General features: G+C 47.8%; 1 protein-coding gene across 3 annotated transcripts in view; it reads right to left on the bottom strand.

The window, feature by feature from the left end:
* Positions 1-17,035, bottom strand: part of LOC144732109 (glutamate receptor ionotropic, delta-1-like) — a 262,706-nt gene that overhangs the window by 63,239 nt on the left and 182,432 nt on the right. For all 3 annotated transcript variants that reach the window (XM_078613383.1, XM_078613384.1, XM_078613386.1), the window contains one exon: positions 3,463-3,516. In XM_078613383.1, the coding sequence (XP_078469509.1) occupies positions 3,463-3,516 (54 nt within the window). The remainder of the gene's footprint in view (positions 1-3,462; positions 3,517-17,035) is intronic.

Raw genomic sequence — 17,035 nt, 5'->3', positions numbered from 1 at the left:
GCTTGCTGTATCAAGTAAACCCATCCAATCTCTATCCAGGCTCAGGCCCTGCTTGGCTTTTGAGATATCGCGGGACCGGATGCATTCTCCGTGATCTGGCCATAGGCTAGTTCCGTTAGTGATCACCTATCAAGGCTGGCACCGCACACGAGGGTTTATCTGTGTGGCCGGCAAACCACTCCTGGCATCGCGTTTGTCTCCCCCAGCACCGACCTGATATCTCCGCCATCCGCACCCAGTGAGCGGACGTGCAAGGAGGCCTCGGGCTCACGGTAATGCGAGCCGTGTTGGCTTGGGAATTGAACGCGGTCCGTCGAGTTTGTAAGGGCAATGTGCTCACCACGCGCGCACACACACACGCAAAAATACATCCGTTTACAAAAATGCACTGAGAGTTACACGCCAAGTGTGTGTGTGTGTGTCACTAATTATTAATTTAGCAATTAGGCAAATTAATTCAAATCAAGAAGGAAACAAATGCAATTCATTACTCCATTCCAATGTAAACAACACGTTGTTTTGTGCTCTCCCCATCTTCCCAGTAATATGATGTGCATTGTGTTACTGGCTTAGGGCTTGTTTGATGAACTTGCAATGAAATGATCAGGGCAATTAAAGAGTCAGAATGAATGGTAAAAACAAATGCTAACAAACATCTGTTACGTGTGGGGATGAAATAAAATAACTCCACCGTAAATTACTTAACGGTGTGTGACTAATTAACAAAGAGACGGAGTTAAAACTAAATAATAAAAAAAAAGTCCGGCACGGCACACGAGGGGGTGGGTGGCCAGCACCACGCCTGACCGCCTTTGTCTCCCCCGGTGGCGATGTTTACACACCGTACCAGGTACTCATTTGAGGCTGAGTCGACCTAAGGGAGGCCCAACACCGGTTCAGATAATGGTCACTGCTGTTGACCGTGAGCGGGAATCGAACTCGGACGGCTGGTTTCGTAGCTCAGCGCACGTTAACCGCTGCACCACCGCTCCCCACACGCACACAGACACACACTCATGCACTGCTCAGTAGAACTGCAGAGCAATGCACGCCTGGGAAGATATGCATGCCAGTGTGTGCCTGCGTGTGCTTGTGTGTGTGCCTGCGTGGTGTAGCGGTTAGCGCGATGCGCTATGAACCTGACCCGGGTTCGATTCACGCTCACGGCCAACACCCAGTGACGATTATCTGAACCGGTCCTGGGCCGACCCTAGGTCGACTCAGCCTAAAATGAGTCCCTGGTGCGGTGTGTAAACTTCGCCACTGGGGGAGACAAAGGCGGTCGGGCGTGGTGCTGGCCACCGACCCCCTCGTGTGCCGTGCCGGCCTTCATAGGCGCTCGCTAACAGCACTTGCCCCCAACAGTCTGTTGAGGCTATACAGGGGGGAATCTTTGTCGTTGTGCCTGTGTGTGAGTGCACGCGCAGTCCAACGCGAAGCACCGACGGGGCCCCCCTGCCGTGCGCGGTGCGTAAATCGCGTTTACAGCGAGCAGTGCCGAGCGAGAACTTCTGGCAAATCAGCAGCCCACCCGCGACGAATAGAGGGGATTTACAGCTGCTCTGCCGCTGGGGGTCAGCGGGCGCGTTCCGGTGCTGGGCTGGCAGCGAGGGCCGTTTTGTCCGAGCGTCAACGAGTGGCGGCCGCCGTCACGAGCGGTGGAGCGGCGAGGTTTTTTTTGTTTGTGTCGCCACGTCGATGCACGGTTTTTGGGCGGGCGATGCACGGGTGCGCACGGGATTGTGGTTGAAACATCGATCGTTCTTTACATTCGTCGAGGTAAAGGTGCAGCCCTGCAAATTCCTTGGTCGTGCCACTGCTAACGGAATGATTTTCACGAGCTCTGATGAGCACCACCCTCCCCCCTTTGGTGCATTTTGGCCTCGTCTTCCGTGCCAGCCAGACGTGTTCAAAAGATCAGTTTAACGCACAGTCGGCTCTCGCGACCAATATTATCCGTAACAGAGGTTTTTAGGTTAGATTGCGTGAATTTAAGTTTGTCGTTAAACCCGCCACCATCCGACACAGCCAATTAGTAAGGTTTCTCACGGAAACAGATTGTAAATGTTGTGGGTTTACTCTCCCAACACACCGGTGTGCTGAACTAGTAACGAATTGGCACGTTTTGTTTCCGTGACAAACCTTACTAGTTGGCTGTGTCGGGAGGTGGCGGGTTTAACGACACGTTCATATTTTTTGCGCGATCTGACCCAAAAGCCTCTATTGTATCTAACATATGTAGGATTAGCCACACTTGACCCCACTGCACGCAACATGCCGCTCAACCGGCCGTGGTGTTGCCCGTTTCTAACGTTGGGCGGCCTGAGATCGAGGGAATTTAAGAATCTTGCCCAACGAAGGCTGAATTGAACCGGTGACCTCTGGATTGTAAGTCCAGTGGGCTAACCATGATGGAACTTCATAAGCTATCTGCAATTGATTTCACGAGCTGCGAATAATTATGCACGAACGTCACCTTTAAGCTAATTGAACGCATGAGACAGAATGTACAAAGGAAGCGGTAAGGCGAGACAAATAAAAAGAATGGATTCTGGAACCAAGTCGCGACCTTGAAATCATCACCGTTCATGGACTCGTGGTGGGGGTAGGGACCGTGAATGATAACAATGACAGCAACACACGTGGTGTCACAATGCGGGTGAACAATGCCCGTGTGGGTGGGTGGAGTGGGCGAGTTGCCCTCGAGTATCGTCACGAGCACCGCTCCTTCCGTTGCAAGCCTTGCATTGTGTTCGAACAACGGTGAAACGAGCAAGTGACATTTATAATTCTATGGGCACTACCTTCCAAAAAAAAAAAACAAATACGTGGAATTGTATTGCAGGCGCAAAGGTGCTGTCAAGCAATACGGGGGGACACATTCTGTTAGCTTGGTTGTTTTACTGCCACATGCTAGTCCCATGTCTGGGCCTGAATGCGACGAGCATTGTGTGATGGCGCATGAGCACGCCGCAGCCATGCGGCGCACTGCGCCATGCGGCGCACCGCGCCATCCTTGCGCGTCGTCCTTCGCGGGACAGGCCGACGCACGCACGCGCGCATGTACAGAGAGGCATAAAACGCGATGCTGATAGGATTCCGCGAGATAAGCCATGTGCGTGCATTGGCATTGGCGTGTGTGCGTGAGCGTGTGTCAGCCTGCGTGTGAGAGTGTGTGAGTGTGCGTGTGTGCGCGCGTGCGTGTGCGCGCGTGCGTGTGAGCGTGTGTGCGAGCGTGAGTGCGTGCGAGCGATCGTGTGGGCGTGCATGTGTGCGTGCGTGCGAGCGTGTGAGCATGCGTGCGTGTGAGCGAGCGTGTGTGCGCGTGTTCGCGTGTGAACATGCGTGCGTGTGAGCATGCGTGCGTGTGAGCAAGCGTGCGTGCGTGTGGGCGTGCATGTGTGCGCGTGTACGTGCGTGCGTGCGAGCGAGAGCCGTGGAGTCGCTGCCCCCCCCCCCTACCTCGTTCACATAAATCCAGTGGCTGTCCGCCGCGACCAGATTCGAGTCGGCCGCCTGTGAACACAGCGGACACAAACACACAACGAGGGGAAATCATCACCGAGGCGGGCTCTGCAACGAGGAGTGCAACGAGGAGGATGAGCGGAGAGGAAGTGGGTTAACGGTATCATCGCGGCAAGGTCATTCACAATGCACCGAGGTCAACCGAATAATAACGAACCGTCCGTTTCTTAAGCCTCTGCTGGAAGAAGGCTTCTCAGTGTGCTGTGGTCGGTCGTGGGTGTTGTTTGACCATATTTCACCACGCTGGCTAGTACGGGTTGGTGAAAAAATTCAGGGGGGTTGAGGGCGGTGGGGTAGGTGGGGTCCTCGCACCTGTTCAGATATCACTTACCACTGATGTTAGTCTTGGCCGGGAATTAAACTCAGGTCATATACGTGATGTATTTATCCAGGAAAACCTCACCGAGTTTCAAGACTCTCTGTAGGAGGGTCTTGCATTTGGATGTATGTCCAATTCCTTGATCGAAAATAAAACTCATCAGCCATTGTCATGGAGTGCGGTATTGGCATCAAAATCAATATTCTCTTGTTCATCTCTCCGCGCATGCATTGAGTAATTTTAGTCCATCAGCCTGTGCTTTCTGCGGCTATTATATGTCCTGAAAACCCGTCGGCTGATGCACCGGAGGATTAAATTGTTTTACGTGGAGCGACGAATCTATTTATTGTCTTATCAATTCACGAGTCATTTTCTCCGTATGCGGGAGAAATATAAATTACCCGGAAGAAAAACAACACACAGACGTGGGGATAACAATCAATGTTCCACACAGGTCAACAGGTCATCATAGCCAATGCCGGTAATGCCACAACACCCCACCCACGTAGGTCAACAGGTCACCATAGCCAATGCCGATAATGCCACCCCACGAGACCCTACCAGGTCTGCTGGTAGGGTCTCGTCATCAACAGGATCTGGCTTTAGGTCTTCCCCTTTGCTACATAGTAGACACGTCCTACGATCTTACAGTGTCATCACCACCACCACCTTCTAACTCTAGGTCTTCAACTTGTCACTCGGTGGACACATCCTAGAATGACCACTCTTGTTTACTCATCACCACTACACTTTAACTTGAGGCCTTCCCCTTGTATGCCAGTCTCTGGGAGCCACTCCAAGGCCTGGCTCAGTAACTTGCCCTCATCCATCCTTGTCCCACCCATCACAGACTCCTCTTCATCATCACAACGACAACACTTTATATAAAATGTGGTTACTATCTCGTATGTTACATCAGTTCTCGCGCGGGTGCTACGTAGGCCATTACATCGCATGATAGTGAGAGCTGGCAATGGATTCAGGGTACACTTCAACTAACAATGCATTGCTCATGACTCACGAGGACAACGATGAATTGGTGTTTGTTTGGTGCACAATGCAGACTCCAAGAACGACGAAGCTCATCGACGAGCAGCTATGGCTCACGTGATTTGAGCGAAAAACCACAATCTCACACCCAACGCCTTAATGAACTTCGCTTAATCCCAGTCCTGAGCGAGGTGTTTGTGATTAAGCACGAAGAGCAAAGTGGCACACATTCTCAACATTTGCATTCATTTCTTTTTCCGCTTGAGCACTATTTGAACAAGGCATGGAGGCGAGCCTCATGGTGATGGTTGTGTCGCCACGCTATAATCAGCGTCCATTGTCACACGCCGTCGATACCATTAGAATCGCGTGACGTTAACAGCCACCGCCCGCCCACGTCTCACACTCGAGACTGTTAAAGTGGGACAACAACAACGACGACGACGATGGGGCGATAATAGACGACACTTTTACCGTGTAACGATTAGCAGACAAGAAAAAAATTATCTCCCTCCCCCCAAAGAAACCTGCCCCAATTTTTTTTGTTCGTTTAACGTGGCGTTTAACAAAATAAAATCATTGCGCGTTCGAGGTGCTCCATCTCATTCGCGTCCCGGCGGGAAGAGCTAAAAACACAGACGCGGCGCATCTAATCAATACGGACGCAGTACAAACATGAACGGCAAACCACTCGGGAGTAGAAACGTCCCGTTGGCTTAATGCTTAATTTGCGAATGGATACGCGCACGCATCACAAACGACCGATCTCTTCCGGCGAAATGCAAATCGGGATTTGGGTTTTGCTAATTTGCAACACGTCTGACGATTAAGTAGAGATGAAATAAAAACAATAGGAGATCGACATCAGGAGGTGGAGTGGGGAAAAAAAAGCACACGAGCGACAGGAAGGTCTCTCTCTCCGTATCACGTGCTTGGGTTGTGCCCCACGTGGCTCGGCGTTGCATCTGTGATGTATGTTGAACTTCTTTCGCACCGTACGTAGCCAACCGCACTAATCGGAGGTGCGGTGGGAAGTAAACAAACTAAACGCAAAAAACGGTTCTAAACAAACGAGTGTGCCAATCTTGATGATTTCAATGTGCATAGCTCCAGTGGCTTCCTCACATCGGAAGAGAGTTCCAGACGGCCGCAGAAGCGCATCTGAAAGCGCGCGATGCGGTGACCGTCTTTGTTCGATGGTTGACCAAAAGCCTCTGTTGCGAGGATGTGTCTGGTAATAATAATGATGATGATGATAAGGTGCACAGGTGATAAATGTGTACAAATTCTACACAGAACCATTTTAAACTTTTTTCTGGCTTAATTCCACACACGCACAAAAAAACTTTGCGAAATATATTGCCTCGCATATGCCAGGCATGGCCAGAGATCTCATTTAGTGAATAAATTCTCTCCCACAGTTACACAAGACACAAATCATCGTACAACTTCCAACAATTTCAGGTCCAAGTAAATTCCCAGGTTGCCCCACTGCTCTTTAATAATCCACTGGCAGAAAGAGAACGACATTATCCACGCGATAGAGGAGGAGTGGTGGGGGAGTAAAACAAAAAACAGGAGCCAAATTGGTTACCAACAACACAGCTCTCCATAAATCAAGAAAAACATACGACACGGGCAAACACGCATTTACATGAACGTGCATTCGTGAAGAGTACCGCTGCCGCATAGCAAGCGCCCCGTTAAGTCTTTCGCGCAGCCGTGCGGCCGACACCATTCAGTCATTTTGTGGCATCTCACGGCCACAATCACAGCAAAAAATAAATCTCGACACCCACGCTTCGCAACCCAAAACGCAGGAAATTGAGAGATTGGCGAGCGGGGAGTAATCACCACCATGAGTGAAGTATTTGTCATTGCTCAGCGCCACTCGGCGAGCTTCAGCAATGCCTCTCGCAGCTATTCTGGACACAAAAGGCCCAGCGATTGAAGCAATTCCTTCTGGACTCAACGATAACTCGAATTGCTCCATCACCAAAGTTTTGCTGGCATGCTGGAAAACACCAGACAACTCCAAACCCAATTATGCCACAGAGCGTGCAGAAAAAACAACCCTAGAGAAAACTGTAGTGATACAGACGATGGCACTCTAAACCCTCAGTGATCCAGGGGCAACAGCAGCAGTTCTACGTGAAACCACTTGCCAGCAACAAATCCCTCCTGCCCCTTTACCCATTGCTGTTTGATGAGCCAACGACACCGCGAGGAAACTTGATGCGCGAGAACATGGGCGGCGGGGTGGGGGTCACCCACTCCAATCCCGCGTGGCGGCCCCGTCGCCGGCGGTGCAACATTCAGCGCCGTAGAGGCGAGCGTTGGTGGATCGCGCAAACTTGTGGAGTGCCCGAAACCGCCGAGCTGTGACGTCACGACCTCTTGGCTTATGGCGAGGGGGTATGATGATGATGGCCCAGGTGGGATCGTTTCCATCGGTACGGGGATTGACTGTTACCTCTCCCATTGCGGGTGATGATTTTCTCTACGTACTTCAGTTTTCTCCCACCCAAAATAATCACTTGTTAATGGAGTTTGGCCACAACATCCCAATGTAGGACCGCAGAGCTTGAACAATTGATGGTGCTGGTTCTGAGCTGCCTTCCCGCTCGTTCGTGGTTTCCCGCTCCTTAAAATCAAATGGAAACTGTGCGCACTACAAATATGTGTAGTTATTCATGTATTTATTTATTTTCACACACACACACATATACATCATTTTTTTCCTCAGATCAGGTCCCGAATTTATTCTGGTGGATGGAAACGTCATCATCATCATCACCACCATCAGCAGTGACCTTTCCACTGATGAATGAAGGCCTCCCAAAGTTGTTACCATTCCTCACGGTCTCGTAATGCCACAATCTATTTCACTCTGGCACCACGCTCAATTTATTTCATCGCTCCAACTTCCAGGTGGATGTCCTCTTGGACGCATTCTATGCCTTCAATGCCACTCCGTTATCATTCCTGACCACCGTCCATCGTCACTTCAAGCGACGTGTCCTGCCCACATTCATTGACAGCCGAAACCATGCCTCTAGTGTATTTTTTTATCTTACCAATGTGTCGATTTACCTGTCTCTTAAGTGTAATTCCTCGCATGCGCCTCTTCGCACGTCTTTACATATCTTAAAAGTTTTGTTCCATTTCTTTTTTTCCATCATCCATATTTGTGATCCATATGTCCATGATGGGTAATATGCACCGATTGAAAACACATCTTCGTTGAGCACATCGGCACGGTGCATTTCATTATCCGGTGAGATCGTACAACAAAACAAATGCAACCTGCTCCCACTCCCCACTTCATTTTTATCATTTTTATCATTTTTATCCTGCAGCACTTCAATACGACCGGAGCATTTGACGCGTGAGAATCTGTACATTACTTTCCCATCTGGTGGCGAGGTCTGTGGAAAGACACGTCTCTTGATTTCCAGCACTTGAAAGATCCATGGATTGCCCTATCCTGCTCCCAATGTAGGGTGAGGGTTGGCGTATATTCCGCCATGAAGTATGCATGCAGGCGACGTGACTTGCCGTTCAATCCCTTTGCTGTTGTTTCATCAACACGTGCCAAGGTGTTGTTGGGATAAGCTCCAGTCTTTCTGATCGATTGGATCACGGGCAAAAAATGCTGGATTTGAATTTCAAAGGCAAACTCCCCAATCCCCCCACCCCTCTTTTGGCTTGATAGCAGATCTGCGTGTTGCGCTGCTATCGCACACACATCTGCCCAAAAATCCCAGAATTCTGGAGACTCGGGCGGTCTTAGATGAGTTCTACAACCTCGTAACAAACGTCCGTGCCAGTGTGTTTACGTTAAGGCAGAGTTTTTCTGACGCGTTTCACAGCACTGAGATGGCGGCGCACTTCCACGAGACCGAGAGTGTCAACAATTTCATTTCGGAGGGAAACAAAACAATAAATAAATGGAGCATAACTCGTGGAGATGAGAATCAGCCATCAACGCTTCGTGGAAAAATATAAATCAGACAGAGCTCTCGGTTTATTTTTAAAGCCATCAACTTGTCTGACTTGCATTGCTCGCCATGATGTGCCACATTACTGATTGGGCAATGCAATGTCCTGAGGGATGGAACACTGAACATTGGTTATCAGATTTGAGACAGCAAACACACTCGCGCGAAGTGTCAAATTCTTTTAATAAAACAACTCAAATAAAACATACCTTCCGAGAGACTCTATTGATTCAACGGGTGTGAAAATGCGCCAGGGAATTTACACCACCTCCGATTAGCACGGTTGCCTAAGTACGGTGCAAAATAAGTTCAACATACATTTTCAAAATAAATGAATGAAAAAATGGCGCTCCCTCTCACTGACGTTCATGTCGCAGAAAGCAACTGCAGATATTAGAGCTACACAGGGGCCAAGCTGAGGCCAAGAGCAGGAACCTTTTATGTTGAGGCCAGTGTCAAGGGCAGCCAGGGCCGGATCCTCTAGGCTAAGGTCAGTGTCAAGACCAGCTAAGGCCAAATCCTCTAGGCTGAGGTCAGTGTCAAGGGCAGCTAAGACCAAATCCTCTAGGCTAAGGTCAGTGTCAAGGGAAGCTAGGGCCAAATCCTCTAGGCTAAGGTCAGTGTCAAGACCAGCTAAGGCCAAATCCTCTAGGCTAAGGTCAGTGTCAAGACCAGCTAAGGCCAAATCCTCTAGGCTAAGGTCAGTGTCAAGACCAGCTAAGGCCAAATCCTCTAGGCTGAGGTCAGTGTCAATGGCAGCTAAGACCAAATCCTCTAGGCTGAGGTCAGTGTCAATGGCAGCTAAGACCAAATCCTCTAGGCTGAGGTCAGTGTCAATGGCAGCTAAGACCAAATCCTCTAGGCTGAGGTCAGTGTCAAGGGCAGCTAGGGCCGGATCCTCTAGGCTGAGGTCAGTGTCCATGCCAGCCAGGGCCGGATCCTCTAGGCTAAGGTCAGTGTCAATGCCAGCTAGGGCCAAATCCTCTAGGCTAAGGTCAGTGTCAATGCCAGCTAGGGCCAAATCATCTAGGCTAAGGTCAGTGTCAATGCCAGCTAGGGCCAAATCCTCTAGGCTAAGGTCAGTGTCAATGCCAGCTAGGGCCAAATCCTCTAGGCTAAGGTCAGTGTCAATGCCAGCCAGGGCCGGATCCTCTAGGCTAAGGTCAGTGTCAATGCCAGCTAGGGCCAAATCCTCTAGGCTAAGGTCAGTGTCAATGCCAGCTAGGGCCAAATCCTCTAGGCTAAGGTCAGTGTCAATGCCAGCTAGGGCCGGATCCTCTAGGCTGAGGCCAGTGTCAAGTTCAGTGCCTCTAAGTTAAGTTCTCAGATCGAGGTCAAACCCCTAATTCAAGGCCGAAAACCAGAGGTGAGAAAATGTCTTAGAGCAAGCTCTGAGGCTGAGCAATGTTCATGGAGACGCGAGACTGCGCAGATTATTGATGGAGAGTGTTATAGTTAGAATGTTCCCCTGTGTTCAGCATGGCACTGGAGTAAGCATCACTTATTGATTTAAATATCAAATGAAAGTGTGTTACGATACTGAAAGGCTAATCAATACCTCTGCCACCCTGCATGTAGGCAGTGGGGGTGTCTCGATGCCCTCAGACTTCGTCAGACCAGCAGAATGCCGTGCAAACTGCAACGTCGAATTTGGTCAAGTCATACTTCATGACTAACAATATGTAGGCATCTACATTTAATTTCTATTGCACCGTACATAGTCAACTGTGCTAATCAGAAGTGCGGGGGAAGGACAACAAACTAAACACAAAACGCAGTTTGAAAAAAGTGAGATTTCAAATTAGATTATGTAAAAGTGCATAGCTTCAGTGGCCTCCTAATATCGGAAGGAAGAGCTTTCCAGACGGCCGCAGCAGCGAAATCTGAAAGCGCGCGATGCAGTGACTGCCTTTGTGTGATGGCTAGCCAAAAGCCACATTTGGGTAAAGATTAGCAATGGTTAGCCACTTGGTCTTGCAATCCAGAGGTCGCCACCCAGCAGAGTAAATGGGTTCAACTACAGTTGATTGACTGGCAACTCTAGTGTAGTGGGGTGAGTGGTGGTAAATGGTGGCATCTCTTCTTATTTAACTATTAACTATTGTTTTCTATTCGACCAGGTAAGGCCCACTGAGCTGTATAGCTCTTTTTCAGAAGCGAACTGGCCACAAATGATAGCTCAACGAAGTGGCTTATCAAGTGGAAATTTATAGCAGTCAAATACTCTAGCGCATGTTGATTTGAAATGTGGAGGGAAAAACCGGAGGACCCGGAGATTCATAAAACATCCAAACTCCAAATATACAGCAGGCGTCACGGTCGGGATAGAACCCACGACCTCCTGTACACCAAACAAAGTAGTTAACATCTCGCCACCGTGGCGCCACTGAACATCTGGTAAGCGTGAAAGGGTCGGAGGAAATATCCTTTGGAGGGATTCCTCGAGGGCTCCCTATAATGGAGGCTCCCTTGCCAGCGGTGACGTGAGCAAGCATATGTAAGGCTGCACCTTTACCTTTGTTACCTTTAAATGACGCGAAGAAAACAAGCTACGTACGAGCAGAATATCGGACATGTCACTGCCTTGCCACCATACCTACGAAGCTCCAGTTTACTATCGTGTGATACACGTTATGATCTAATACATATGTTAATGACGCATTAACATGTGTTGTTTGATAAGCTCCTTACGTGGATCTAGGTGTGAATAAATCAGCTGGAGGAATAAATACATTAAACAATTTAAAATACCAACGGATGCAAACACACGCCGTCGTTTGTGAAAATTACACTCGTTAAAATTTTTTGCCCGATAACGCCATAACGTCGCCGCATTACTTTGTCACGGATTTCACGAAACATAATCTGCATGTATATTGGAATTACGACGCAGCGAATGGCTTTGCCAATAAGGAAATATGGTGGGGGGGGGGGGGGGCTGCTCATTTACATGTACGGACATCGACACACGGGCCGCTGCGGTTCCTGCAGGTACGCAGAGTGTTTCAAGTTTAGTGCATTTTATTTCACCAGGGTGAGAACTCTAGAGGCCAGAAGTGCAGTCACATTTGCAAGAGTTTCCTGGGGCATTAGTCTTGCCATTCCGGCAGAATAAACATAATAATAATAATCCCGAGTGAGAAATTTTCGTGAAATGTTCGAATTTTGGTGACATAACGGTGCATCGATTCGTTGATTAACAATTCCGTGCATATAAACGAATGCCCGTGCTCACAATACCGTGCTTATAAACGAATGCCCGTGCTCACAATACCGTGCTTTTAAACGAATGCCCGTGCTCACAATACCGTGCTTATAAACGAATGCCCGTGCGCTATTCAACCGTGTTCTATTCAAAACGTCGTGGTTTTTTGTATTTTATTTTATTTAAATTATTTTTATTCACTTCTTTTTTGTTATTATTTTTCTCTCTACGTGACTTTACCGAAAGAACCAAAGAATACGTGTCCTATTCGTTTATGATGCTCTCGTGTTTTTATTTTTGATAATTTGTTGTTTTTGTAACGTTCTGACCTGCCCCCTACCGGAACATCTGCTGAAAAGAGCTTCAGCAGCTCATCGGATTCCTCCAATACTTCCATACTATAGTCTTTTTTGAGTTAGTTCGCGTGAATATGAATGTGTCGTTTGTTAAACGTCGTACTCAGATTGTAAATGTTGTGGATTTGCTCTCCAACACACCGGTGTGCTGTACTAGTGACGAATTGGTACGTTCTGTTTAGGTGACAACCCCTTACTAGTTGGCTGCGTCGGGTGGTGGCGGGATTGACGACACATTTATATATTTACGCGATCTAACCCAAAAAAAATCCAATACTGTTTAAATTCATATTCTGATTCTGATGTGACCCCTTGCAGCCACTAGAGTCACAGCAATGCGCCACAAATGTGTTTACCCAGTGAATCGATTCTCTAAATGAACCATTCACGTTCAAGTTGAGCTCTCTGAACGTTTTGTCCTTGTTTAATAATTCAATCTAAATCATACTAAGACACTTTCAATATTGCCACAGGTAAACATATCCCCAGCCTATGTTTTGACATTTTCATAGGCCCCCTGTTGGCATTATAACCTCACAAGCCTATTTCCTCAACGGATCGTTAGAATACAGTAATTTAATAAACACACACACACATAAAGTATTACCATACAGCCAATCGTACAAACATAATGAAATGCCTGTCAGCGAACATGTTAGCCAAAAGAACAAATCTTATTAACGCTTACCTCAACGTGTTGCGCAGCCACACACAATTTCCCCGGAGAATGGAAAGAAATGGCAGTGCCCACACTTTACACCACCACTCACGGACCTGCAAATCCGACCAATTGTGGTGCACCTATTTATACCCTAGAGAGCCCCTCTAAGAGGGCAGTTGGCCTACTCTTCCAGGATGGCCAGGCGCGTTGGAAGATGAGCGAGTACCCCATACTTTTCCCCGCCTCATGTGACCTACCGATCAACCAACCATGGTGTTACCCATTTATACAGAGACGGTGGGAATTCAATATATTTGCATGCCTCGTTTCAACTCGCGACGACTGCTGACGAACTGAGACCAAACAGCGCAGAATGATGCAGCATCTCAGGGGTCTTACCTGGAAAGAGCTGCGGGTGGTGGCACAAGGCCAGTGGGGAAGTGGTGGCATCGCTTTACCCGATGAGTCATTGGCACAGGGCGTTATCAGTGCCGTATTAATGTACCGTAGGGGACACGAGTAGCCATGGGGCTGCAGAGTCACCCGGTCGCTTCTGGGGAGACTTCACGCTGCCAACGGATGGAGCCTCTGTGTGGCCGTGTAAATGAAACACATTTTAATGATTTTTTATTTTACCCAGGTAAGGCCCACAGAGCTATACAGCTCTTTTCTTTCAGAGACGATGTGGCCACAAATGATAGCTCAACGAAACGGCTCATCACGTGGACATCACGTGGACATTTATAGCAGCCGAGTACTCTAAAAGCGTGTTGATTCTAAACGTCGAGGGAAAAACCGGAGGATCCGGAGAAATATCCACGCGGCCACGGGGAGAACATGCAAACTCCAAATACACAGGCGTCAGGGTCGGGATCAAACCCACGACTTCATGCATACAAGGCGAGGGAGATGACATTTTGCCACTGTGGCGTATCCCCCTTTCACATCGATGTACTTGGCGAGGCCGCTGCCGCCCGACCAAGGGATGAGCTGTACAGGATTGAGAGCTAGAATTGCCAAAGAGGGAAAGTGGTGTGATCGTCTTTCCCACTGCAAGACTTTGACTAAAAAAAATGGAAGCATATTAAAAACTGAAGGTAGAAAAGACTCGTAAATCTGAAATCAAAGAACTTAATGAATGCACTTAAAATTAAAATAGCCGGCAGTTAAAATTTACGCAGCGTATTATAGTACTGCGTTTAGGTATCGCTCTGCTTAGTCGAGCGGTGGAATAGTGGTGCAGTTGTTTGCTCACTGTGTTGTGAACCTAGCGACCCGGGTTTGATTTCTGGTAATGGTTAACGCCAGTGATGAGTAACTTTCTCGGCAAATCCAATCACCAAACAGTTCTGGGGACTCCGTTCACCAACCCGCACCAAACAGTGTGGTGAGCTCTGGTCACAGGTTGAAAGCAATGCTGCAGATAGACATTAAATAGGGATAAAACCAGTGTCTACTGCATAAACTAAACTATTTTACCAGGTAAGGCCCGTTGAGCTATATAGATATTTTTCAAAAGCGACCCGGCTACAAAAGATAGCTCAATGAAGTGGCTTATCACGTGAAACTTTACAGCATGTTGATTCTAAATGTGGAGGGAAAACCCAGAGGACCTGGAGAAAAACCCACGCGACCACGGGGAGAACATGCAAACTCGAAACATACGGCAGGCGTCAGGGTTTTTCTTCTGCACCATGCATTGTTGTTCGGGCCGAGGCCATCGCCTGACCACACCTGAGATCCCAGTCTCATCACGGGTGGGAGGCTGACAACAACAACAACCGCCATTCGCCGCTAAGTGGCGGTGACGTCGCCACGACGCTTGTGCCAGGCCATGTGCACCTTGAGGCCACGTGAAGTGTCGGACGCCCGCTGGCAGGAGGTCACGGGGCAGACCCAGTTGCCACTGGTCGACTGACCGAGATGACCGAGAAGACTGGCTGATGCACCACCTGTGCCCCCTACTGTACCAACTTGCTGTGCTTTAGCCACCCGGCGCTCCGCTCGTTGTTGTGAGCGTCGCTCCTCCGCCCTCCGTTGTTGTTGGAGGGCGACTGCCTCCAACTGCCCAGTAGCGTCCTTCACGAGCCTCCTCCACAGAGGCCGATCTTGACACCGCTGGTACCAGTCATCGGCAAGTCCACTCAGCTCCACGTCCTCCTGTACCACATCACTCCATCTCTTCTCTAGCCCGTGCCACGCCCGACACCCACATTCTAAGCGGTGCTGGCTCGATGCCCTGACCCGCTCAGCCAACAGAGAGAACCTCTGTGAGGTGAGAGCCTGTATGATGATCTGACAGCTCTAATCTTGGATTCTGATTCGCAGCTCCGCAGGACAGAGGGCAAAGCTTCTGGGGCACATGAAGTTTCCTCTCTCAGGAATTAATTGCGCAATGTGCATTTCAAACACTGAGGCGTGCTCATGAGTAAAGAGGTTTTTTTGGGACTTGACGAAAACTATTCGCTTGCAATTGCTTAAAGCAATATATACTTTACATATACAAAGTAAATAAACCAGTTGCAATATATACTCGTGGAATTGCACGTGACATTTGCACTGACAAAAGCATATTCTGCAAACATAATTTAGTTAAATAATACATTGCACAATGTTGGCACAAAGTAAATAAACAAGTTGCGGATATGTAATGCTAAATAACATAAAATGTTTTTCAAGTAAAAATGTAAGTTACCATTATACTCTTCCTGTGATTGAGGGGAATGGTGGCAATGTGGTCCACATCTTGTGCTGCGAACCCGGTGACCTGAATTCAAATCCGGGCAAGGCTAACGCCATTGGCGAGTGATAACCAAATCGCTAAATGTAGCAGAGACAAGATAGTGTTCCAGCAGCATTTTCCTAAATGCATGGTTTACTCACGGCACATTGCGACTCATCATTCGACGTTGGAATATGCCGCGAATTTTCTGTCGTAAAGTGACTTGAAAGGTAATCAAATTTAGATATTCCCCCGTAAAATAAATTTTTATTGTGTTCATTATTTTTATGACATATTGTACACGTTCAGCAATGTTTGGAAATAATCTATTTCAATAACAATATCTTTCTATCAATTGAAACAGTAGGGTAAGACACATGAGCATTACATATAAACAAGCACAATGGCTGATAAATAAAAATATGTTTTACGGAACAGAAACCTATCCCAAATTTATGTTATTTTAAGTGACTTCAAATGTATCAAATTGAAAGGAAATGGTGGCAATGAAATTCTAAGGCATAGTGGCAGTGACAGGGTATATATATATATGTATTTATTTAAAACAAACGTGGTCAAGAAATGAGAAAAGGCGAGGCAGCATAGAAGCGCCCTAAATGGTCGACATAAAAATGCCGCATCCTATGCGGAGAGGCAGGAATTATTTTGAGAGCTGCAATGGGTGGTTAATGATGCGCAGTTGTTATCCATCCAATACAGGCAGGGCTTCCGATAGCACGGGGTCCAAAACAATTAGCTTTCATCGAACTGACAATTGTTACTGCTAGCGTGAAATTAAAGATCGTATGTCTGTACCTCTCATTTGCTTGCTGTGTAAATAACTAAACAGATACACGAGAAGCGTTTTAAACTCCATTACAGGCCGAGTGTGGAGCTTTCACAATTGAAGTTGTTTATGAATCTAGTGAGATTCTGTGCATAATTAAATGCCCCACAGACATGCCCGGCATTAAAATTAAGCAAATTCAATTCAACCCGTCACGTAACCTCTGCTCACATAATGTGAATTTCCATATTCCTTTCAATATGATTAAGACATGAGATTCATGAAATATTTCTGAAGTGCCCTAAGAAGGTTTTCATAGCTCACTGCTCAGCACTTTCCCTGATGCCCAAATCCCAGGATACCCAAGGCAATCATAATTCTACTGCTTTTCCCTTCACGATAACATTTCATTTTAATTTAGTACAACAAGAGTATATTCATCAATGGGTTAATATCATAACAAGACGAG

This window comes from Lampetra planeri, chromosome 41 (genome assembly GCF_965212315.1).
Source record: "Lampetra planeri chromosome 41, kcLamPlan1.2.h2, whole genome shotgun sequence".
NCBI classification, from domain to species: Eukaryota; Metazoa; Chordata; class Hyperoartia; order Petromyzontiformes; family Petromyzontidae; genus Lampetra; species Lampetra planeri.
This window is presented reverse-complemented; position numbering and strand designations above follow the sequence as displayed.